This window comes from Diaphorina citri, unplaced genomic scaffold (assembly GCF_000475195.1).
Source record: "Diaphorina citri unplaced genomic scaffold, Diaci psyllid genome assembly version 1.1 scaffold52, whole genome shotgun sequence".
Lineage (NCBI taxonomy): Eukaryota > Metazoa > Arthropoda > Insecta > Hemiptera > Psyllidae > Diaphorina > Diaphorina citri.
This window is the reverse complement of record NW_007377489.1, coordinates 29825-56388: the sequence shown is the minus strand read 5'-3', so window position 1 is coordinate 56388 and position 26564 is coordinate 29825. Positions and strand designations below refer to the sequence as shown.

At 35.9% G+C, this 26564-nt stretch overlaps 2 protein-coding genes across 2 annotated transcripts in view; both read left to right on the top strand.

Moving 5' to 3' along the window:
* Positions 1 to 12176, top strand: part of LOC103516354 (peroxisome biogenesis factor 1-like) — a 23156-nt gene extending 10980 nt beyond the window's left edge. Inside the window, exons 4-7 of the mRNA XM_026828553.1 lie at positions 10779 to 10819; positions 11293 to 11461; positions 11887 to 11970; positions 12055 to 12176. Coding sequence (XP_026684354.1) covers positions 10779 to 10819; positions 11293 to 11461; positions 11887 to 11970; positions 12055 to 12176 — 416 coding nt within the window. The remainder of the gene's footprint in view (positions 1 to 10778; positions 10820 to 11292; positions 11462 to 11886; positions 11971 to 12054) is intronic.
* A 1181-nt stretch (positions 12177 to 13357) lies between these two features.
* Positions 13358 to 26167, top strand: LOC103516345 (peroxisome biogenesis protein 1-like). The gene is made up of 5 exons (XM_008481310.3): positions 13358 to 13390; positions 13621 to 13779; positions 14142 to 14300; positions 25275 to 25378; positions 25776 to 26167. Exons 1-5 carry the CDS (start codon positions 13358 to 13360, stop codon positions 25846 to 25848), a joined length of 528 nt encoding a protein of 175 aa, XP_008479532.1. The 3' UTR covers positions 25849 to 26167.
* Positions 26168 to 26564: the final 397 nt, after the last annotated feature.

The window sequence follows — 26564 nt, the reverse complement described above, 5'->3', positions numbered from 1 at the left end:
ACACGAGGGGCGACAGTACCAACAATTCCTATGAAATACTGTGATAGTGTTTGTGTAGTGCACATCGCGTTTTTCGCCGGTTTGAATTCTTCTTCATCATTTTCGTATTTAATTTCCTTCTGAAACAAACTGAGACTCGGGCTGACGTTTTTCTGAAACAGAGAAATGTGAACGAATGAAGAGACGCTAATAAACAATTCATATTATACCTACAAAGAAAAATATCTAAATAGAAACGGGTTCTAGTTGGTATGAGAGCAAGATTATCAGTTGCCATAAATCATAAATAGAGCAGCAAGCATGTGCCCCCCAGGGGTAGTAGAAGGTGGTGGAAGAATGGAGAGAGTTTGTTGGGATTCAAAGGTGGTCCAATCAGTTCGTAAAAAGAACACTGACCTTCGAGTATATTGGTAATAAGCTATTAAATAAAACGTTAATATTTCTGAAAATAGGTAGTTCTAGCTGGTATATATTTTCATCAACCTCAGTGGTGTAGTGGTTAGGGCGGTGGACTTCGGATCTGGAGGTTGGTGGTTCGAGTCCAAGTCAAGTCATAAAATTTAGCGTAGTGCATTAAGCAGGGAACGACATTTGTGACAAGCATTTACGCTTAACACAATTAAAATTCCTCTTTTTTTATGTGTATTTTCGGGTATGAATTCCGTAACAAAACAAATTGACATAAAGAAATACGAAAATGATGAAAACAAAAAACATCAAATTGTAGGTACTTTACTCGTAGATTGTTTCTGGAAACAAACCCATGGCCTAGCGCATACAAGGCTGACAAACAAATTGACATAAAGAAATACGAAAATGATGAAAACAAAAAACATCAAATTGTAGGTACTTTACTCGTAGATTGTTTCTGGAAACGAACCCATGGCCTAGCGCATACAAGGCTGATATAGTTGAAATAAATATGAAGACCTGGAATAAAACAAATTGACATAAAGAAATACGAAAATGATGAAAACAAAAAACATCAAATTGTAAATTGTAGGTACTTTACTCGTAGATTGTTTCTGGAAACGAACCCATGGCCTAGCACATACAAGGCTGACGTGCTACCCTCCAAGCTAACTACGAGTAGGCTAAATGATCAGGTAATTTTAAACTCACAAAGAAGTTACAAAAGGGTGGAAAGCTTACCTGTAAAAATGATAAATAAGAGCCAAGTAAGAAAAGTATTCTCTGTACAAAGTTTCAATACAACAAGACCTAGTAGTGAAGCAGTAAGGTTGACACAGGTTTCCTGACTTCCATCTTTGGCGGCTATATCTCCAATGTTTCCACTGTGAGCTGCTTGATGTTGAATGATAGAGGCTCTTGTTGCACCTGCAGAAAATGGAAAATGTCATTTTTCTATTATACAACCCCCAACCAAATGTGTACTGGGAAAAAGCTCAAGAGGAATAAGCGGTTCTCAGGACTTTACCTTTAGCCACAGGTCGCTCAAATTTTGCAGAGAGCTTCGACAGTTTATGACGATCAAATGTGTCCGCCGGCCGGACCTCAAGAAAAGTACGGTTCGGCCGTTATTTTGGGTTAAATCTTTGAAAAAGCTCTTATCCTGCCTCGGTGGTGTAGTGGTCAAGTGCACCTGCAGAAAATGGAAAATGTCATTTTTCTATTATACAACCCCCAACCAAATGTGTACTGGGAAAAAGCTCAAAAGGAATAAGCGGTTCACAGGACTTTACCTTTAGCCACAGGTCGCTCAAATTTTGCAGAGAGCTTCGATAGTTTATTGCACCTGCAGAAAATGGAAAATGTCATTTTTCTATTATACAACCCCCAACCAAATGTGTACTGGGAAAAAGCTCAAAAGGAATAAGCGTATCACAGGACTTTACCTTTAGCCACAGGTCGCTCAAATTTTGCAGAGAGCTTCGATAGTTTATGACGATCAAATGTGTCCGCCGGCCGGGCCTCGAGAAATGTACGGTTCGGCCGTTATTTTGGGTTAAATCTTTGAAAAAGCTCAAAGAGTTCTCCTTTCTCAGGACTTTAAATTTCGGCCAAAGTAGCTCAAACTGAACATAAAGATTGGATAAATTATGTAGATCAATAATGTCCCTTGGCCCTGTTTCCAGAAGGTACAGTTCAGCTGTTATTCCGGACCAAAGTTTTGCTATTTAGGGTTATATTTAATTCTTATTTTGACTGATACTTACAAAACCTTCCATTGCATTCTTTATAAACACCTACCAATATCTTGACTGATTTAAAACAGGAACTGTCCCTTGGCCCTGTTTCCAGAAGGTACAGTTCAGCTGTTATTCCGGACCAAAGTTTTGCTATTTAGGGTTATATTTAATTCTTATTATGACTGATACTTACAAAACCTTCCATTGCATTCTTTATAAACACCTACCAATATCTTGACTGATTTAAAACAGGAATTTACCTCCAGCCACACCTACAAGTGATTTTCCCAGGGAAGACAGAGCTAGGGCGTAAATGACACAACTTTGGGGGAACAAAGGCAACATGAGTTCCACACACATTGCTACATCATTGATCAGGTCAGCAAGAATACGCCATCGTTTACAGTCTGCATCTAGAATTGTTCTGTAAATAATAGAGCAACAATTTTGATGATCATTTGTTCTTGGAACGACTGGCTCTCTCTTTTCCTGGCTCTCTTTGATTGTGGGATGAGACCTCTATTGTTACAGTATTACACTCTGTTACAGTGGCTGTATATTAACTTGTATTTTCCTTTTGCAATTTCCAGGTGGTAATGGTGGGGAATGGTACAATGTTCCATTTCCCTATTCCCCACCATGAAAATTGCAAAAGGGAAATATGAATTTTCTTGAGTACAGCCATAAGTTTAACCTTCTAGTTAAGCACAGAAATTAAAATAATAAATATCTGACTTGAATAATGGGTCATTTAAAAAGGCTAAAGTTTAGAAGAATAGGCTAAAATTACTTATAGCCATTTCTTCTGAATCTTACCCTTCCCACCAAGCAAACAAGATCCGTCCAATCATGCCTGTTCCATCTTTTATGATCCAAGCTGTGGCTGCAGCCAAGGTGGTGGCTGATTCATTGCCCACACCCACACCTTGCATGATAGCATGGGTAGTCAGGACAGCTGTCAGAGTGGAACAGAATGCCTGCAACCAATAGAGTAATATGCTTGGTTAAAAATGTATTGGCATACAGTGAGGAGCCAATAACTAGCATGTTTTTTTTTTTTTTTTAAATAAATAACTAGTACACAGTGTGGAACAGAATGCCTGCAACCAATAGAGTAATATGCTTGGTTAAAAATGTATTGACATACAGTGAGGAGCCAATAACTAGCATATTTTTTTGTTTTGTTAAAAAAAAAAAATAATAAATAAATAACTAGTACTCAGTGTGGAACAGAATGCCTGCAACCAATAGAGTAATATGCTTGGTTAAAAATGTATTGACATACAGTGAGGAGCCAATAACTAGCATGTTTTTTTGTTTTGTTAAAAAAAATAAATAACTAGTACACTTGGGTGACAAAACCTTTGAAATCTGAATTGCATCCCCCCTCCTCCAAATTTCTGTTTCAGTTTATACTTGAATATACATCTTATTAGCCAAGTTGTGTATATGGGTACTTTTCTGGGGGCCCTCCTGCAATTTTTCACCTGGGGCCCTGGGCCAATAGTTGATTGAATGGTGGATGTTCCAGATAACATATGCAAATATTTTTAGTATATTAGAGCCCTGCAAAGTGCCCAGCCCTTTGGAAATATTATAAGAAGAAGAATTTAAGAAACTTTAAATGCCAAGGCCCTCTACATCACAGCAACTGTGCAGTGGGATATACTTACACCAGTACAATACATACCTGTGCAGTATCCCATAACTGGTATTCAATATAATCATTGGACACAGTATCAGGAAATCCTTGTGGTAAAAATGCTTGATAGAAAAATATTTTTATTTTTTCTACCACTTTAGATGTGTTACCACTCTTGTCATTATTCAAGTTGGCTATGAATGATACTTTGTTGGTTTCATCTGTAAAAAAAAGGTACTTGTGCAGAAGTCATGTCTGTGGAATATTGCTACCAGAGGAACTGGCACAAACGAGCAGTGACCAGTGTTATTATAGGGTTAGATTAAATGCAACAAGGAGTATCAGGAAATCCTTGTGGTAAAAATGCTTGATAGAAAAATATTTTTATTTTTTCTACCACTTTAGATGTGTTACCACTCTTGTCAACATTCAAGTTGGCTATGAATGATACTTTGTTGGTTTCATCTGTAAAAAAAAAGGTACTTGTGCAGAAGTCATGTCCGTGGAATATTGCTACCAGAGGCACAAACGAGCAGTGACCAGTGTTATTATAGGGTTAGATTAAATGCAACAAGCAGTTGTCACAATTAGAGCAGTGATGAGTGTTATTATAGATTTATAGGGTTAAGTTAAATACAAAAAGGAGCTTTTCTTTTCCATGGATTTGGGCTGAAATCTAAAGTCCTCAGAAACACGAACAAAGAATAAGACAACTAAATAACGCTCTGATAATAAAAGTAGAAGAAGAATAAAATGTCTCTGGGTTTTGGTGATAAACACAATAAAAGTGGAGGTTTATTTTTCTAAAAAAAATACTTTGTAATATTTTTATAAAATGCAGCTATTTCTTAGCAAGTCCAAAGATTTTTTAAAACAATTTTTACATCATAAGGCATGAATTACGAGATACGAGTAACACTTTACCCACACTGATGTAAACGATGAAATCTTGATTCTTGTAGAAGATCAGTTCATCTTTTGCTTTTCAACAGTAACAGAAGCATCATGATATCTCCATTCGTCTATTTGGAAATGGTTCAAATAGGACAGATCCCATTGTTGTGAACCTGTGAATGGGGAAAAACATCATTATAAAGGTGGCTCTAAAATTTGACTATGGATTGAATTTTTAATGACAATCAACTTGGGGTCATTTTACTACTTTTTACTCTATTACAACTTTCTTCGTGCGGATTTAAACCATTTCCCAAAATTTTCTCAAGAGGTAGAGCCATCAAAAAAGCCCGGCCAGTAGTTACTTGATGGTTCTCATGAGGTCGATAACAACCTAAAAATCAGTGATACTATTTCTCTATTTCTTCGAACATGGACCTCCAGTGTCCCCCAGTCTAGTACTACTACCTCTTACCAATTAGTTTATTGTAAAACTCCTCGAAGTAAGTTTGTTTGAATTCTTCTTCATCATTTTCGTATTTAATTTCCTTCTGAAACAAACTGAGACTCGGGCTGACGTTTTTCTGAAACAGAGAAATATGAACGAATGAAGAGACTTTAATAAACATTTCATATTATACAGAGAAAAATATCTAAATAGGAACGTGTTCTAGTTGGTTGGTATGAGAGCAAGATTATCAGTTGCCATAAATAGAGCAGCAAGCATGTGCATTAGGGATTAGTTGTAGTAGAAGGATGTGGAAGAATGGAGAGAGTTTATTGGGATTTGAGGATCGGCCAATTAGTTGGTAAAAAAAAACACTGTCCTTCGAGTATATCGGTAATAAGTTATTAAATAAAACGTTAATATTTCTGAAAATAGTTCTAGCTGGTATATATTTTCATCAACCTCAGTGGTGTAGTGGTTAGCGCGGTGGACTTAGGATCTGGAGGTTGGTGGTTCGAGTCCAAGTCAAGTCATAAAATTTAGCGTAATGCATTAAGCAGGGAACGACATTTGTGACAAGCATTTATGCTTAACACAATTAAAATTCCTCTTTTTTGTGTGTGTATTTTCGGGTATGAATTCCTTAACGCACCTTTACATCATGGAAGACAGCATAGCAGTACGCTTTGAGAGTTGCTTTCACATCTGCATTGATGTTCAACAAAACACTCACGGCATTGCTTGGTTTGGATTTCTTGCATAGTATAAACCACTGTCTGTATTTGTTTACGCACACAGATGACTGTGGTTGGACGTTCAACACAGATGCTCCCAGGGTAATGTTCATATTGAACGCTTGTTTTTCCGTGAGAGGGAATAGAATCCTTTCTTGAACTCGTACTTGTGACGGACTAAAACAAAAGAGACCATAAAAAAGTTTATGAAAACCACATTCTTTCTTTTCAAAGGAAAACAAATTTTTACCTCAAGGGACAATCAGGGAGCAGGCCTGTGTTTTTCTTCATACACAAAAAAGCCCACCTAGCGGCTTAGGTGTAGGGACTAATGGTCCCAAAGGTGTGTTAAGGCCTGTATTTCGACATAAATGTATGAAACAAGGCATGCTTGCGTTTCAAAGAGCAATGGACAGATTATTGAAAGCAAAGACCTTTTTAGAAGTACGAACAAAATATGAAGATTACTTGCCTTAGAATATGTTTGGAATGTAAGTAATGTTGAAACAGGATGATGAAGCGTTGCCTATTGAATGTGTTAAACTCAAGACAGCGGACAGCTCGATAGTTGGAATGTTGACCTGCAAGAAAAAGATATTGTACACTTTGATGTTGTGGATGCCAATACTTTGAATACACTCTCAAAAGTATTTTTCAAAACATCACCTGAAGATTATGTTAAAATGGTAAAACCTACCTACTTCTTTTATCTTATATGCAAAAAACAAGCTTTGTTTTGTCCTGTAGTGGCTTAATATACATATATTCAGGACATTTCAGTTTCCTTTCAAAATTGAGTAAGCATAATTTATTAAACCATGCTATAAGAAAAATTTGGGGTAACCTGCAAAGTAGTTTCTCTCTTGATTTTTATGAAGGTTCTGCTTGAGTACTTATACCTAATACTCCTCTTTTTTTTCTGACATGATAGATTGATAGATAGTGGTACTACGCTCAAACCCAATCTGTTCAGCACTGAAGATTTAGAAGAGGCATTTAAATCCCACGTACCTCTGGCATTGAAAGGGATCAGTTCGAATGCTGTGGAAAAGATAAACTTCTCCAATGTCGGGGGACTGAAGAGTGCTAAACAGTTGCTGATCGAAACCCTTGTATGGCCTTCTATGGTAAGGGAAATATTTCGAAATTCGATTTGTTTGTTTTTTTTTTATATAGGTATATATATCAATAGGGAAAATGGCAACTTTTTTTTTTTTCATTTTTTATTTTACAAAATTAATTTAAACGACGCTACGTTTCGCCAGTTACGGCATCTTTAGGGTTCCTTTAACACAGTAAGTCGTTCGCGTCGATCGAACACTTTTGACACACTATGATTTCAATTTAATACGATTTCTCATCTTAAACTGTTCTTTAAAACGGGTCTTTATCGACTCAAACATGTGAGTAATATTTGTAATGTGGTTACATTGCTCCCTTGTTCAAATTCCTTCTATTAAACCTTTTTTGGCGGGGGGGACGTATCATGTATGTAAATTTTTTCTGTTCCTTCAGTACCCAGATCTGTTAATACGATTTCTCATCTTAAACTGTTCTTTAAAACGGGTCTTTATCGAGTCAAACATGTGAGTAATATTTGTAATGTGGTTACATTGCTCCCTTGTTCAAATTCCTTCTGTTAAACCTTTTTTGGGGGGGGGACGTATCATGTATGTAAATATTTTCTGTTCCTTCAGTACCCAGATCTATTCAGTCAGTGTCCTCTGAAACCTCAATCCGGCATTCTACTGTATGGTGCTCCCGGAACAGGCAAAACTCTACTAGCATCTGCCATCAGTGGCGAGTGTGGACTTAAGTTTATCAGCATCAAGGTAAGTGGGGAGAATCGAGAAGCAAACAGACTTATCAACATTATTTACATATTTATAATTTTATACTTATCTACTTACTTTGAGCTAATAGTGTTCCTGTAATTTTGAGCCAAAGTATTAATTAGTGTCATCGGAGATTACTTAAAAAAAAAAAAAAATATAAGCAAAAAAAAAAAGTTTAATCCGTTCATGAAACAGCAGAATCCTGGTGAAAGGTAGGGGAAGACTGGGATGAATCAATAAATAATCACATCTAATAAACAATAATAAATAATTATTAGCCTTTTTAAAAAGAATCTTTTCAAAATCAAATGTGAATAATTTTCCAGCTTGAAAGATCAGTGATGCTGAAAATTAGAAAAAAAGACTTCATGGGGGAAGTGAGAGTGGGGCGAGAGTTTTGAAGTGGCTGCGAAATTATTTCTTTATTATTACATTTTTTAGTTGTTAAATATTTCGCTGATAAAAATATTGTTCTCTCCTCGTCCTCTTTCTCCTTTTCCTCCTTCTTAAGTATATCCCGTATATCCCGCTCTAGCTGAGCTTTTTCTTAATTTTGGCGGCCGAACCGTACATTTCTCGAGACCCTGCCTGTGGACACTTTTGATCTACATAAATTATCGAATTTCCTAGTTGTTAAATATTTTGCTGATAAAAATATTGTTGTCTCCTTGTTCTCTTTCCTCTTTCTCCTTTTCTTCCTCGGTCCTCCCGGCTTGTAGATATGTCCCGCGAGAGCTGAGCTTTTTCGAAAATTTGACCTTAAAAAGCGGCCAAACCGAACATTTCTCGAGACCCTGCCCGCAGACACTTTTGATCTAGATAAATTATCGAATCTCCCTGCAAAGTTTGAGCGACCCGAGGCTAAAGGTAAAGTCTTGAGAACCGCGAACTCCCTTTGAGCTTTTCCACGTTATAGCCCTAAATAGCAGAACTTTGGCCCTGAATAACTGGCGAACCGCGCCTTCCAGGAACCAGACCCGGGGACTCATTTCATCTACATAATTCATCGAATCTCTGTAGAAAGATTGAGTGACTGAATAACTGGCGAACCGCGCCTTCCAGGAACGAGACCCAGGGACTCATTTCATCTACATAATTCATCGAATCTCTGTAGAAAGATTGAACGACTTTGACAGAAATCTTAAGTCCTGAGATAATCGAACTCCAATTGAGTTTTTTCAGAACTGAGACAATCGAACTCTTTTTGAGCTTTTTCAGAATTTTGGCCCTAAAAAGCGGCCTAACCGTACATTTGTCGAGACTCAGCCCGCGGACACTTTTGATCTACATAATTTAATGAATCTTTATGTGAATTATTTGTCGAGACCCAGCCCGCGGACACTTTTGATCTACATAATTTATTGAATCTCTATGTGAATTTTGAGCAACTTTGGCCGAAATATAAAGTCCTGAGAAAATCGAAATGCGCTGTGCGGTTCAATTCAGTGCTCCTTGTTCACCTTAAATCAGCCATCAGCGAGAGGAAGAACATAAATCTACCTAACTTCAAGTTCAATATGAGATAATGAAATTTAAACATAAATCTTATCATTGCTTAAGCAAAATATCTTCTTCAATCCTCACGTTCCATACACAAAACGAAAAAAACTTCGTTTACCTCGTGTTTTTCCCCTCTACCCCACTTTCTATTATTATTTCTCTATCATTTATTTTTGTGGTTTCCTCCACCCATTCTTCTGTAGATGGACAATATTTGCTCTTATTCCCCTTTCTTATATCTCACTTTCTCTTCCGTTTATTTTCGTTCTCTTTGATCCTCGTCTCTCTCTCTCTCCCTCCCTCATACCTTTCATTCATTTTAGCTGAAAACACGGTTCGAAATTTATCTTATCTTATACACAGGTAGTACAGATAAATCTATGGACCAGAGGACTGATGAGACGTTCATTCACAATATTGTATTTAGTCCATACTCTATCTATAATATGCATGAACAACGTTAACAAATTTTATAATTTAAAATACATTTTTTTTTTCAACTCTCTTGAGGCTAGGAAATAACAATTTTCCGCTTTTTAAAAAATACCAAGGTAGTTTCTTTTTCTTTTTTTCGCAGACTTTTTTTCTCCCGTCTTCCCTTGTAATAAAGTATTAGGTGTAAATAAAGGTTGTGTTTTTTTATGCTACTCACTCGATTTATCTTTTGATGGCTGGAGCATTGCACTTTTTCCCTGTTCCCCTAGGGGGGTTGCAATAAACTTTCCTTTGCTGACAACCAAGGTATATTCTATTCTCTTCTATTTCAGTTCAATTCTTTCAGTTTTGGATTTATTTATTTGCTGTACTTCTGTAAAGGTGAATAAAGTATTAGGTGTAAATAAAGGTTGTGTTTTTTTATGCTACTCACTCGATTTATCTTTTGATGGCTGGAGCATTGCACTTTTTCTCTGTCCCCCTAGGGGGGTTGCAATAAACTTTGCTTTGCTGACAACCAAGGTATATTCTATTCTCTTCTATTTCAGTTCAATTCTTTCAGTTTTGGATTTATTTATTTGCTGTACTTGAACTGTAAAGGTACGTCCATATTAAAGCCGAAAGATTGAATTCAATACCGAGATAATGCGCGGTAGTAAATCGCGACTTACTGAGGCCCATTTTGTTCACAGTCTCTTATTTGAAAAAGGCGTGTGTAGCACATTTCTTAAAGATTAAATCATCATTTTGAATTCAATACCGAGATAATGCGCGGTAGTAAATCGCGACTTACTGAGGCCCATTTTGTTCACAGTCTCTTATTTGAAAAAGACGTATGTAGCACATTTCTTAAAGATAATTAAATCATCATTATGAATTCAATACCGAGATAATGCGCGGTAGTAAATCGCGACTTACTGAGGCCCATTTTGTTCACAGTCTCTTATTTGAAAAAGACGTACGAGTATGTAGCACATTTCTAAAGATAATTAAATCATCATTAAAATTAGTATTGCCCTCTCTTTGTCAGTCTGTCTCTTTCCTTTGCTGACAACCAAGGTATATTCTATTCTCTTCTATTTCAGTTCAATTCTTTCAGTTTTGGATTTATTTATTTGCTGTACTTGAACTGTAAAGGTAGTGGAGTATTGACGTCCAATTTAGGCGCGATCAGCACAGAGGTAATGAAAATATTAAAACTAGTTTCTATTTAGGCTCACGGGGTCGGCAGTGCGCCAGGCAAAATTCCAACTTTAGCAATCAACATGCAGTGAAAATTTTACATAAAAGAGTTGTTTTGTTATACCTGTCATATTGTCAGAACTTCCCATATAGTGGAGTATTGACGTCCAATTTAGGCGCGATCAGCACAGAGGTAATGAAAATATTAAAACTAGTTTCTATTTAGGCTCACGGGGTCGGAAGTGCGCCAGGCAAAGTTCCAACTTTAGCAATCAACATGCAGTGTAAATTTTACATAAAAGAGTTGTTTTGTTATACCTGTCATATTGTCAGAACTTCCCATATAATGAAATTTAATACATACCTGTCATATTGTCAGAACTTCCCATATGATGAAATTTAATACAAAACAAATTAATTACCTACTTAAAGTCGTGAAATTTATTAAATAAATATTTTCCCATAATTACAGAAGCCGTTTCTAAACCATTTGAACCAAACACTGAACACTCTAGTGAGCCAAATCCGAATCTCCGTGAGAAGTAGTTATTTATACCGGGACAATATTCTGGTGACTGGAGCTGAGGGCAGTGGGAAAACCACTTTCTGTAAGACTTTGCAGGAAGCACTACAGAACGCAGGTAAATATAAAGTCTAAAAATTCAACCACTTTACAAAAATTCCTTATTCCTGCTGCTCTTGTTAGAAAGAATGCTGTAAGTATGTAAATAACAGGTTTGTTCAAAAAAATATTTAAAAAAAATCAGCACATTAAAATATTGACACATCTTATAGAGACAACCTTTGCAGGAAGCACTACAGAACGCAGGTAAATATAAAGTCTAAAAATTCAACCACGTTACAAAAATTCCTTATTCCTGCTGCTCTTGTTAGAAAGAATGCTGTAAGTATGTAAATAACAGGTTTGTTCAAAAAATATTAAAAAAAAAAAAAAATCAGCACATTAAAATATTGACACATCTTATAGAGACAACCTTAATGGTACTAGGTTCGATTCCCTAAGTTGCTATCAAAATCAATACCTTACAAATTATTCTCCTTCCAGGTCCTGACAGCATACACTGCCAAGTGGTCGACTGCAAGCAAATGAAGAGCAAAATCCCCAACGTAGTTGAAAAATATCTCCGAGATGTTCTGTCCTGTGCGTGCTATATGGAACCCAGCTGTGTAATCCTGGACGATATTAACAACGTAGTTGAAAAATATCTCCGAGATGTTCTGTCCTGTGCGTGCTATATGGAACCCAGCTGTGTAATCCTGGACGATATTAACATACTCTGCTCCTGTAATAAGGAAAGCTTGGATGTGGCTGCCACTACTCTTTGTAACAAGTAAGAGAGATATTAACATACTGTGCTCCTGTAATAAGGAAAGCTTGGATGTGGCTGCCACTACTCTTTGTAACAAGTAAGAGATTCTTCTTCTTCTTCTTCTTCTTCTTCTTCTTCTTCTTCTTCTTCTTCTTCTTCTTCATCATCTCCTTTTCCCGTGTTCAGACGTTTCGGCGTTTTTCGTCAGAATCTACCAATATTGAAAATATTTTAGCCAGCCTGGTTAGGTTGGAAGGTAGAATTACTGCCTTGTAACAGCTAGGTCATGGGTTTGATTCCCAACTGGGACAAACTTTGTTCATATGTACATATCAGAATCTAGTGATATTGCCAGTTTAGTTGACTTGGAGGGTAGCGCGTCTGCCTTGTAAGTGCTAGGTCGCTGGTTCGATTCCCGCCCTGAGCGGATTTTATCCTAAACAGATAAGGTTCTTTCTTGGAACGGCTGGCTTTCTCCTATCCTGTCTTCCTTCTCTGTTCGCTTTCGGGACGATAAGACCTTAACCATTACAGTTCCCTTTATCAAACTTTTAAATTGCCTGTGGTAAAACTAAGAACCTCTTCACATTTTTTGTGAGCAGTATTACATATTAGGTAGGTACTCAATGACTGTTTACACTGAGTTGACAATGATAAATTATAATTAAAAGAGTGACTTACCAGCCTTGTTAGCTTGGTTGGTAGCGCGTCTGCCTTGTAAAAACTAGGCCGCGAGGATTCCCGCCTGTGGCGGATTTTATCCTGAACGGATAATGTTCGTTCTCGGAACGGCTGACTTTCTCCTATCCTGTCTTCTTTCGGGACGATAAGACCTTAGCAGTTATAGTTCCCTTTATCAAACTTAACAATTAACAGGACGTAGAGGTACAACACATTAACAATCTATCAATTCCAACAGTCAAGGAGCCAGAGGTAAGCTTTACCACCTAGCATCATACCTGGGGTACAGAACAAGTTGCAAGTTGTTGTAAATATTGTCCTCACTGAATTTTCCCAGTAAAAAAGTCAGACTGTTGTGAATTTGTTGAATGGACACATATCGTTTGTACGGGTGACTTTGAAGCTTCTGTGTGATTTTCTCAAATGGAACATTTAGTTTATTACTAAGGTAAAGATATGCATCCTCGCTATTCAGTTTGTCTCGCCCATGCTTAACATACCTGAGAAAATATTAAACGTTAGACAATGTTGAATCAGACGTATTTAGGGGAGAAGAAAGTAAATTATAAATTGCCTCAAAAAAAAAAAAAAAAAAAAAAAAAAAAAAAAAAAAAAGCGACAGAAGCGTGGACTCATGGTACTAAATATCCTTTTAAACTACCGACTAGCAATTGAAAATTCTCCAATACTTACTGGTGGGTGTCTTAAAACAATACTATTTTCAAATATATTCAATATTTACTAATAAATGATTATATGAAATACTCCCTTCCTTTTTCTCATTTCAGAAAGAGAGAGAAGACATTCTGTCTGTGCTAACTCAAAAGCTAAAGCTCAATTCCGATGTAAACCTAACGGAAATAGCACAATGTACAGAGAGGTTTACTGGTGCTGACTTGCTAGGATTACTATGTTCTGCTCAAATGTTACGTCAGGAATATGATGAGGTATGTATAGTGTTAGATCAGCACAATGTACAGAGAGGTTTACTGGTGCTGACTTGCTAGGATTACTATGTTCTGCTCAAATGTTACATCAGGAATATGATGAGGTATGTAATGTGTTAGATCAGCACGATGTACAGAGAGGTTTACTGGTGCTGACTTGCTAGGATTACTATGTTTTGCTCAAATGTTACATCAGGAATATGATGAGGTATGTAATGTGTTAGATCAGCACGATGTACAGGGAGGTTTACTGGTGCTGACTTGCTAGGATTACTATGTTTTGCTCAAATGTTGCGTCAGGGATATGATTAGGTATGTATAGTGTTAGATCAGCATGCTGTATTTCCTTTTTCTCATTTCAGAAAGAGAGAGAAGACATTCTGTCTGTGCTAACTCAAAAGCTAAAGCTCAATTCCGATGTAAACCTAACGGAAATAGCACAATGTACAGAGAGGTTTACTGGTGCTGACTTGCTAGGATTACTATGTTCTGCTCAAATGTTACGTCAGGAATATGATGAGGTATGTATAGTGTTAGATCAGCATGCTGTACAGAGATGTTTACTGGTGCTGACTTGCTAGGATTACTATGTTCTGCTCAAATGTTGCGTCAGAAATATGATTAGGTATCTATAGTGTTAGATCAGCATGCTGTACAGAGAGGTTTACTAGTGCTGACTTGCTAGGATTACTATGTTCTGCTCAAATGTTACATCAGGAATATGATGAGGTATGTATAGTGTTAGATCAGCACCATGTACAAAGAGGTTTACTTGACTTTCCTTCAAGAATACGAACATTGTTTACAAGAAAACACCTCTAACAAGAACATTCATTACTTTCGTTTTTCCGTATCTTTCTTCCTTTCTTTAGTTTCCTTCACACATCCCTGTGTTTCGTGTTTCGTTGTCTATTTCCTGTAATGCCTGGGTTAATTAAGCTTTATACTTGACTTCCCCTGGGTTATCAAGATCTTTATTCGCATTTCCTGTGTTCGCCGTTCTTGCGCTGGATTCTCAAGTTACCTAATTCGTATTAATCTTTTCTTTTTAATGTAACAGCATACAGTAGTCAAAAAGGCTGATTTTCCTACCAGAGCTTCTATTATTTTCCTATTTTTCTATCTTTGTTTCTTTCTCCCGCATATTCAATAGATCACCCCACGCAATGTTGCCAAGCGTCCCTACGCTTTAAAAATTTGAATCTCATTATTTTTCCCGCGCACACTTTGGGGACGAATTTCTTAGAGAAGAAATACTTTTTAAAAAAAAAATCTTTTCGGATTATTTATTATTTTTGACGATCTTTACGAAAAAAATACATTTGGACAGTTATATTTTTCATGAGAATCATCAATTACTCGGTTTCGAACCCAGAACTTTTTAATTGTAAGCCCCAAGTAATTGAAAATATTACCAATCGATTTCTCGTGAAAAAATACATAAAATAGAGTATCCAATTGTACACAAATGTTGAGTTTCAAACATAACACATTTCTCGGATTTCGAACCCTTAACTTTTTAACTGTAAGTCCCAGGTGTATGAAATCACCACCAGTGAATTCCTCAGATAAAAATACATGAGTTAACATATTTGGTTTAACTAAAATACTTAATGGGGACTTTTGAGACAAGAAAAACTGTTTTTACATGTATTTTTCCTATGGCGCACATTAAAAGTGGACACACTGTATAATTTTCGGTACGGGGTCTTTTTTTATTATTATTAAAATATAGGTTGGTATATACATAAATTCTTTTTATATTCCTGGGTGCTATTTATTTTAATTAAATTTTAATGTTTATTGTTGATTTTGAATAAATTGTTTTATTTTTGTCAATTAAAAGTTAAAAGTCTTAACCGATATCGGCAGTATAAATAAGTCAATATTGCTGTGCAAGTGATACGTACTTAGATATACCTAAATGATACATATAATATTATGTTTCTAATTTGACTCCCGTCCAATTTTAAGGAGGTAATCTTCTATTCTTTGATTTTTTAGTAAATCAATTAAAAGTTAAAAGTCTTAACCGATATCGGCAGTATAAATAAGTCAATATTGCTGTGCAAGTGATACGTACTTAGATATACCTACATGATACATATAATATTATGTTTCTAATTTGACTCCCGTCCAATTTTAAGGAGGTTATCTTCTATTCTTTGATTTTTTAGTAATACACTTGCCACTTCTCGAAGTTTGATTGTATATTTTCTAATAGAACATACTATTAGAAAGCAGTGTAAAAAGTTGCTTGTAAAAAGAGTTGAAGAGAGCTCGGGAGAATAAAACGCCAAGTGTTTTCCGGTGCAGAAAGTTTTCTTGTTAGGAGAAGTTTGCCGGAATCCGAGCGTTATTGCTTGCGGTGGGTGTACTTTACGTTTTAATTATAATTTAATGAATATAAACTTGCAAAAATCACATTATGAATTTCACATCTAATGTAGAAACAGGGTGACTGGAGAATATGGTGTGGCAGGATTCTCCAAAAAGAACTCTTCCACCCCACCCGAGGAATCATAAAAATGTAATGAAATACTTTTGTAGGTATCAATGAAGCATTTCTAATTTCAATTATACTTTTACAGGACGGCCTGTATCCAAAAAGTCACTAGGCACATCTAATGTAGAAACAGGGTGACTGGAGAATATGGTGTGGCAGGATTCTCCAAAAAGAACTCTTCCACCCCAACCGAGGAATCATGAAAATGTAATGAAATACTTTTGTAGGTATCAATGAAGCATTTCTAATTTCAATTATACTTTTACAGGACGGCCGGTATCCAAAAAGTCACTAGGAAAAAATCCCCAACCGAGGAATCATGAAAATGTAATGAAATACTTTTGTAGGTATCAATGAAGCATTTCTAATTTCAATTATACTTTTACAGGACGACCGGTATCCAAAAAGTCACTAGAAAAAAATGTGTTTCCGCCCGCTGGATTGTTTATCCTCGAAAACAGAAATAGGGTTAGAAAGACGTCCAAATTTGTAAGGGTAAGGCCTTATCCACATATTTTCTATACACCTAACTGTTTTTCCAATTTTTCTCGGGAAGATCCCAAGTGAATAATAATCGTTATTGGTCTGATTCAGTTTCTGAAGACTTCACTTTCAGAACCAGTGGCAAAGTAGGGATTGAATTCGTAACTTACTGGATTTCTTATTGATTCAGTTTCTGAAGACTTCACTTTCAGAACCAGTGGCAAAGTAGGGATTGAATTCGTAACTTACTGAATTTCTTATTCCTTATGGGTTCCATTCCCAGCTGAAAGGAACTTTATCCTAAAACGATAAGGTTCGCTCTCGGACCAGCTGTAGCCTGGCTTTCTCCTATCCTGTCTTCATCCTCTCTTCGATTTTGGGACTATAAAACCTCCGTTGTTCGGGACTATAAACCTCCGTTGTTATTTGTCACAGACAGCTCCCTCTATCAAAGCTTTTGAAAGAAGAAGGAGGAAATATGGAATGTGGGTAAATGATTGATACATCCAGTATATTGTTTGACCATTATTTCTTTGTCAGGGACTAGACCAGCAGATAAGAAGGGATAAAGCCGTCGTGTTCTAGTTTTTAATCAAGTCAAGTGTCTGATCTAGTGGTCTGTGTAGACATTCTACTTGAGATGGAACACTTTTCTATTTGTCCTGGTCGAAATTGTTTTTCTTTTCAATAAAACAGGCGGGGATGAAGTTCCGTTATTCTCTTTTTGTCATTGTTGTTTTTGTTTTATTCCATCAGTACTTCCTATTCTGCCTCTTTTTCGTATTTTTCTGTTTTCGAGGATTTACCTACTTTTGAACTTTTGACTTTGTTGATCATTTTTGTTCTTTTCAGTTCATCATCAACATGGTTCATGGTTCATCAACATGGTATCGAATACGAGTATTATCAAAATCTGGGATTCTGACCATTGTGGTTCAACTTGACCTTATTGTAGCCCGTCGTCATTACAGTTAAGTAGGTACTTGAAATATGAATTAATAAATTGTTTTTGAAAATAATAATAGTAATAATAAAAAATATATAAGATAAGTTATCAAGTCTGCTTTTCATCCATTGACTTCACAAAGCTGACCGCCCGCCATTTCGAATACATATAAAAAAGAGAATCCCAGATTTGAATTGAAAACGCTACTAATCTTCTTATCAACATAATGCATAGATCTAATAAAAATGAAATTATCTCAGTATCATTATATTTTTATTTCCATTGCTAGGGTTCCATATACAGGGTTGGGATGATTTTCCTGCACGTCAATATTGTAAGTAATTATCTACTACTGATTATTCAGATACCTTTTGTTGAAAATTAAATGGAAAATTTTAGGTGAATGTATTTAAAGGATTCTTGCTGCCTTGGCTCTAACAACTTGAGAAGTTTTAAGGTTTCCATGTTGGACATTTTCTTGTGAGATCCGAAATTCCAAAAAGGTGTCACTGACAACTCCGAGTTTGGGATTTGGCTGAAAAGTAGTTCATTTTGTGTATACTTTGGCAATAGCAAGGCAAAATGTATCCACAGACCATAGATATATTACCTTCCTATAATGGTATGTATATGACTTAGTTACTCCGCTACAAGTTACCATTTGCATTCATAGCACAAGCTTATAAAAAACTCATTAAAATATTTTCCGCTTCGTGATTTTCATGAAAAAAAGTAGATGAAAACATGGTCATTTTAATATCTTCTTTTTATGAAATTATACTCCAATCCGTTATGCCTGGAAAATCACAAAAGTGGCATTTTGTAGAGACATGTCGGATTTACCTCTTGAAGTTTTTAAACTTTCCTTTGACATTGTACATTTTTATAGGACTGTGGGTCAGTCATTCATATTCCTTTTTTGTAACGAAAATGCTGATGTACCTACACATTTATTAAATAGTGTACCTATAGTGTGTGCGAGTAATTTGTAATTTTAGAAAAACAAAATACATAAAAAATGGCAATAATATTTTTTTAAAAATCATACATCATGTGATTATCTATTACTATTACGGTTTGTGACAGTCATCTGGCCAGGTTACTTAGAGTTATTTAGGTTGTTTTTTCAAATATGTGCAGTGGACAATATGGGAGAAAGGGGCTGCTTGAAAACTTTCAGATTTTTTTCCGGCGGAAATCGAAAAGTGAATTTACTGCTTGGTAAATGTGACTTTTTTATGGACATGATAGAACTAGAACTCGAAGGTATTTCTGTGTTTATTTATATCACTTACCTTTTGTTTCCCTTCTTTGAATAGAAGGAGATTTGTTGAAATGGACCATGAATGTGTGAGTAAAATGCGGATTGTCACAGGCATTACCTTGGGTTGGATCACTGATATCCAGCAAAGTTGACTAGGCTGTTTTGTGGATGAAGAATGGTCATTGTTTTAGCTGAGCGAATTAGTTCTCGGACCAACAGCCTTAGTTGAAAAGAAGATGTTGGTGCCTTTTATTGATAAGGTGTTGCAGAAAAAGGAAAATTTTCTACTTAGGTGAGATACCTACAAGACCCACACAATTGTCACAGGCATTACCTTGGGTTGGATCACTGATATCCAGCAAAGTTGACTAGGCTGTTTTGTGGATGAAGAATGGTCATTGTTTTACCTGAGCGAATTAGTTCTCGGACCAACAGAGTAAAATGCGGATTGTCACAGGCATTACCTTGGGTTGGATCACTGATATCCAGCAAAGTTGACTAGGCTGTTTTGTGGATGAAGAATGATCATTGTTTTAGCTGAGCGAATTAGTTCTCGGACCAACAGCCTTAGTTGAAAAGAAGATGTTGGTGCTCATTATTGATAAGGTGTTGCAGAAAAAGGAAAATTTTCTACTTAGGTGAGATACCTACAAGACCCACACATATGAGAAAACATTGTAGAATGTTGAGCAACTCTACAAATACTCATTTCATTTTTCTATGTAGATTTCAACCCTTTTCTTTATAGGAAAGTAATAGAAAGAAAATATTCGAGCACTTTGTAGAGATTTGTTTTTATTTATGAGTCGATAGTCAAGGAAAATGGAAAAAAAAATAAGAAATATGTATTTTTTCTATCTTCTGTATTCGTAAAATTTCATTTTTCTATGTAGATTTCAACCCTTTTCTTTATAGGAAAGTAATAGAAAGAAAATATTCGAGCACTTTGTAGAGATTTGTTTTATTTATGAGTCGATAGTCAAGGAAAATGGAAAAAAATAAGAAATATGTATTTTTTTCTATCTTCTGTATTCGTAAACAGAAAATCCCATTTTCTCCCAGCTCAAATTTGATTACTGACTTACCGAGATATCAGACCTTACCTCTTCTGTACCAAGTACTCTAAAGAGGAAACGATTTTCACATTTCCTATCCTTTCGTGTAGGATACATAATTTATACTTACCTATTTGCCATAATGAAGAAAGAAAATCCCATTTTCTCCCAGCTCAAATTTGATTACTGACTTACCGAGATATCAGACCTTACCTCTTCTGCACCAAGTACTCTAAAGAGGAAACGATTTTCACATTTCCTATCCTTTCGTGTAGGATACATAATTATTTATACTTACCTATATGTATGTATGTACTCGTATCTCACTGGGTAGGTACTGTGTGTCGTGGGTATCTTGAGATCTTATGCAGCGTCCACACTACCGTCGGATGACATAGTCTTGTAGACATAGACAATCCTTTAGGTAGGTACATAATATAGTATCCCCCGTAAATCTGTGGATTTACCGGTCAACCTTATACCTAGGATAAAAATGATCGGTAAGATATCTTACCTGTAAAAATATGATTTTTCTCCTTTGACCGTAATAGTATCCTTCACTGTTGCTTCTTAAGTAAACGAAATTATTTATGTAGTCCAAGGCCAGCCACTTACTCAGGTAGACCGGACAGGTACCTAGACCTGATCAGGTCCGCCTGTCAGGTCTACGTAATACATGATGAGCACACACACTATCAGGTAGGTACACCTGATCAGGTCTACCTGATAATAATGAGTGGCTGGCCCAAATTACATCCAAAAGTCCCAGGACCAGAGGTAAGTGCCCATCTTACTCAGATAGACCGGACAGGTACCTAGACCTGATCAGGTCCGCCTGTCAGGTCTACGTAATACCTGATGAGCACACACACTATCAGGTAGACCTGACAGGTGCGAACTCCCTTTGAGCTTTTCCACGTTATAGCCCTAAATAGCAGAACTTTGGCCCTGAATAACTGGCGAACCGCGCCTTCCAGGAACGAGACCCAGGGACTCATTTCATCTACATAATTCATCGAATCTCTGTAGAAAGATTGAGCGACTTTGACAGAAATCTGAAGTCCTGAGACAATCGAACTCTTTTTGAGCTTTTTCAGAATTTTGGCCCTAAAAAGCGGCCTAACCGTACATTTGTCGAGACCCAGCCCGCGGACACTTTTGATCTACATAATTTATTGAATCTCTATGTGAATTTTGAGCAACTTTGACCGAAATATAAAGTCCTGAGAAAATCGAAATGCGCTGTGCGGTTCAATTCAGTGCTCCTTGTTCACCTTAAATCAGCCGTCAGCGAGAGGAAGAATATCTACCTAACTTCAAGTTCAATATGAGATAATGAAATTTAAACATAAATCTTATCATTGCTTAAGCAAAATATCTTCTTCAATCCTCACGTTCCATACACAAAACGAAAAAACTTCGTTTACCTCGTGTTTTTCCCCTCTACCCCTCTTTCTTTTTATTACTTTCTATTATTATTTCTCTATCATTTATTTTTGTGGTTTCCTCCACCCATTCTTCTGTAGATGGACAATATTTGCTCTTGTTCCCCTTTCTTATATCTGACTTTCTCTTCCGTTTATTTATCTTCTCTTTGATCCTCATCTCTCTCTCCCTTTCTTTTTCATACTTCTCAATCATTTTAGTCGAAAACACGATTTGAATTTTAACTTATTTAGTCTTATCTTATCTTATCTTATACATAGGTAGCACAGATAAATCCTACATATTTATAATTTTATACTTATCTACTTACTTTGAGCTAATAGTGTTCCTGTAATTTTGAGCCAAAGTATTAATTGGTGTCATTTTGAGTCAGCCTAGTTAGCCTAGAGCAGGGATTTCCAAACTGTGGTCCTCGAGAAGGTTTCAAATAAATGGGAATATTTTAATTAAATACGAATGGGGGGGGGGGGCTGTCCGTGGAAAATCATAAAATTCAAAAGTGGTCCGTGGCTCTTGAGCAAGTTTGGGAACCCCTGTCAGCAATAAATAGACCTGCTTCTGTCTATTTCCGGGTGCACTCAGCCTCGTGAATACATAAAACTGACGATGATTTTCTCGTTTCAGGGTCCAGAACTGTTTTCCAAGTTCATTGGCGAGAGTGAAGAGGGTGTGAGGAATATTTTCAATAGGTAAGTGCTATCCATGATATTAAGGTATCTTCAGGGAGAAAGGTTCTTGGTATAACTTGAACAGTCCGTTTCTAAGTCTCAGAATGGCTATATGGTTGGGCCAAAGGCCATATTACCAAGACCAAAAAAAAGTCCAAGGATTGTTATCGTGGGTTGTTATTGTGAAGTCTAAAAATTGAGCTTTTTCATAAACCATTGATGTATAACGAAGACATTATTATGAAGAATATATGAACTAATGAATAATGATGACTTTCAATTTCAATGTTTCGTGTTAATTTAATTTCAGAGCCCGTAGTATACAGCCGTGCATTTTATTCTTTGATGAATTTGACAGTCTTGCTGCAAAGTAAGTATTCGTTGGTGCAAGTCACCATGGTTTTCTAAATCTTTTGCTATTTTGTCTTTTTTTTTTAAATTATAATAACTGGTTATAGGTATAGTTTCTTACCAGTCTGTCTCCCCCCCCCTTTCTCTCTCTCACACACCCTCTGTATCAGTCCCTCTCCTTCTCCCCCTTCTATTGAAATTGTTAAAGGTATCTCTTTCTGTTCTGTTATGATATTTCCTTTAATCTCCGGTTTATCTTTATCTTTCAGTGTTCATATTTTTCGCTATATTGTCTTCGTATTTTCCTCTATATTTTCTTTAATGTCGACAGAATCTTGGTGAGGTGACTACGCTGATTCCTTCTTTGTTGATGATAATAACTTTGAAGGTTTAAAAGTCTCGCATAATTAAGGGAGAAAAAATATGGCTTGTCAGGAATTCAAACTCGTGACCTTTTGATTTGGTACTAAACGTTTGGTAGGCAGATATTTTTTTACTTCGTTATAATAAAAGAGTCTAACGTGCTCTTGATGCTGTTTTGTGGTTGGATGTTAAATCTTCTTCTTTTTTTTCATCCTGCCACACAAAAAGTCAAAGTTCTTCTTGAAAAACTAGAGTAAGCAATGTACTGTTCGTAAGTTGAATCCAGGTATGCCACGTTCCTCTGTGAACAGTACCTATCTACTTACTCATTTTGATTTTTTTATTTTTTTTTTACAAAAGTCCTTAATAACACAAAGTTGACATAGCTTCTCGAACCACGGGATAAACTTTTGTAAATATTTATCACTCTTCTCATTTGAACAAATCAGTGGCGAATCGTGAAATGATTTGTCTTTGTGTCAGAACTCTCTCACTGAAATTTATAAATTGATAGTAGGTATCAACTTGGTTTTCAAAATTTTGTCAGGAAAAGCTTAAAATGATATATTGAGCTATACAAGTAGTAGTGCCATCGGCAAAAAAGAGAACTCTCTCACTGAAATTTATAAATTGATAGTAGGTATCAACTTGGTTTTCAAAATTTTGTCAGGAAAAGCTTAAAATGATATATTTAGCTATACAAGTAGTAGTGCCATCGGCAACAAAATACTCCCACAAAAACTGAAAAAGTTGTTGGGAAGAGCTTCTCTTAAGGAATAATGTGTCACATTAATAAATTAAATAGGGAAAAAATGGCCCAAAGTATCATGGTAAAATGCTGAATCTTATGTTAAAAATTATAACTCGTATTTATTTATTCAGCATGTCTATAAGAATATTAAAAATAACTATTAGAAATTTAGAAAATGTCGTAAGCATAAATTCTAGATTTTAGTAAAATGAAATTTTATTATCTTCCCCTGAAGATAGGGTTTCCAGACGTCCGGGTTTTCCCGGACATGTCCGGGTTTTTACATGTTTGTCCGGCGTCCGGGTAGGGTTTCCAGACGTCCGGTTTTTCCCGGACATGTCCGGGTTTTTACATGTTTGTCCGGCGTCCGGGGGGATTTTTGAAAATTTGGGAAATGTCCGGGTTTTTGATAAGATTCATAAATCACAGTATTTATTGAATAATTTATTAATTTGTCTCTTTTATTCAGTGAATTCAGTTCAGAATAAGTAAATACCTACTTCATGTTTTACCTAGAAATGCCTACAATTTATACATAGGTTGACAATTCGTCGGAAAAAATACTCCCACAAAAACTGAAAAAGTTGTTGGGAAGAGCTTCTCTTAAGGAATAATGTGTCACATTAATAAATTAAATAGGGAAGAAATGGCCCAAAAGTTCTTGAATAAATTTAGTATCATGGTAAAATGCTGAATCTTATATTGGTCGGTTAAAAATTATAACTCGTATTTATTTATTCAGCATGTCTATAAGAATATTAAAAATAACTATTAAAAAATTAGAAAATGTCGTAAGCATAAATTCTTGATTTTAGTAAAATGAAATTTTATTATCTTCCCCTGAAGACCCCCATTTGCTCAGCCCCATTCAAAGAACATTAGAACATCCGTCACTGATGGTAAAATGTTAAAGGTACATTCAATAACAACTTTGTAATCATCAATTCATTAGTTTACTTTTTTTCTCTTTCTCAACAAAATTTCTTTTTGAAAATTCAATCTTTGGGAGAAAAAAATCTCATTACATGAAAGTAAAATCGAAAAATCAAATCAAGAATAATAATAAACTGAATATTAAACAAATTAGGTAGGTACTTAGGTACTGATTTTCTATCACGATCGAATAAACTATAGGCTGAAAAATTCCCGGAGGGACGGACCCAGCTTGAAACCGATTACTGAACTGACGATATCTTGAAATAAAGATAGAAGGAAAAAAAACTTATATCCAAACCCACAGTCCCACACTAAGACTTGACTGCCCTTTAAAAGAGAAAAATCTGGTGAAAATTTGGACCGATTGCAATACTTTCATTACTAGTATAGCTCCGCTATACTGTAGTAATAGAAAGTAAAAATTTACTTGGTGAAACCCTAGAAGCCTAAGTATTATAAAACTCTAGAAAAATATTATTTTTGCAGGAATCTTGTGTACACTTTGAATGTAGGTACAGTTTGTTTTATTTTCCAAGCATCTCATGACAAAACCGATTACTGAACTGACGATATCTTGAAAGTCTAAAGATAGAAGGGAAAAAAACTTATATCCAAACCCACAGTCCCACACTAAGACTTGACTGTCTTTTAAAAGAGAAAAATTTACTTGGTGAAACCCTAGAAGCCTAAGTATTATAAAACTCTAGAAAAATATCATTTTTGCAGGAATCATCGGAAGAACCAGAAATAACACAGGCAGATTTATTGAAAGCTCTCGAGGACACTAAACCATCCCTGAGTGCAGCAGACAGCTTCAAGTTTGAACAAATGTGAGTAAATTGTTAAAGCAGCTGTGGTGAGTTATAAAGGGACTAGCTGGTTACTATCGATATTTTTCAGAAACAATCACTGGCGTATATCCTGCCCTTGCAGTCCTCGGTTATGTAGGGGCCCCATAGGGACATTTTGGATACCCTAAATGTATTAATATGCAAAAATAATAATAATAATAAATAGCTGTCTATAATTTGGAGCATCTACCGTATTTTGAGAAAATTATTGCAGAGTAAATGTGGCAGTTTGGGAATTTTGGTAGATCCATTCTATGGATATAAAGGGAAATTTATAGGTGAAGGAGAGGTGGTGTTAGTCCCTACGCCTTTTCCCCCTATCAAAACTTCTTATTTGTTCTGTCATTTGCCATCATACATTTTCTTTTGTTTTCAGCTTTTACAACTTCGCCAATAATAGAGGACTGTCGAGTGACGAGATTCAAAAGCAAAAAGTGATTTCGGCGTAGAATCTCGAAATTGGTGAACGTCTGGGTTTTGCCTAATTAATCCACTCAATCAAGAGGATCGTAAGATTGCACCAAGTTGTTGAGATCTCTGTGAGTAATCTGGTATTGATAGGTTTTGGGGTCCGTGTATGAATAAGAAATTTGTGTTATCGTGATTATGTATAGGTAAGCCTGAAGCCTGAGACCTGAGGGCTTCTTTGGCTTTCAGAATGGGTATAACTATAATTATAATACATGCTCTCTACTATTAATATTTGTCTGTTTATTATAGGTTATACTTATAATTTATTCATAGACTCATTTCGCATGCAGTCAGCAAATTGTTATTTGGTAGATCCATTCTATGGATATAAAGGGAAATTTATAGGTGAAGGAGAGGTGGTGTTAGTCCCTACGCCTTTTCCCCCTATCAAAACTTATTTGTTCTGTCATTTGCCATCATACATTTTCTTTTGTTTTCAGCTTTTACAACTTCGCCAATAATAGAGGACTGTCGAGTGACGAGATTCAAAAGCAAAAAGTGATTTCGGCGTAGAATCTCGAAATTGGTGAACGTCTGGGTTTTGCCTAATTAATCCACTCAATCAAGAGGATCGTAAGATTGCACCAAGTTGTTGAGATCTCTGTGAGTAATCTGGTATTGATAGGTTTTGGGGTCCGTGTATGAATAAGAAATTTGTGTTATCGTGATTATGTATAGGTAAGCCTGAAGCCTG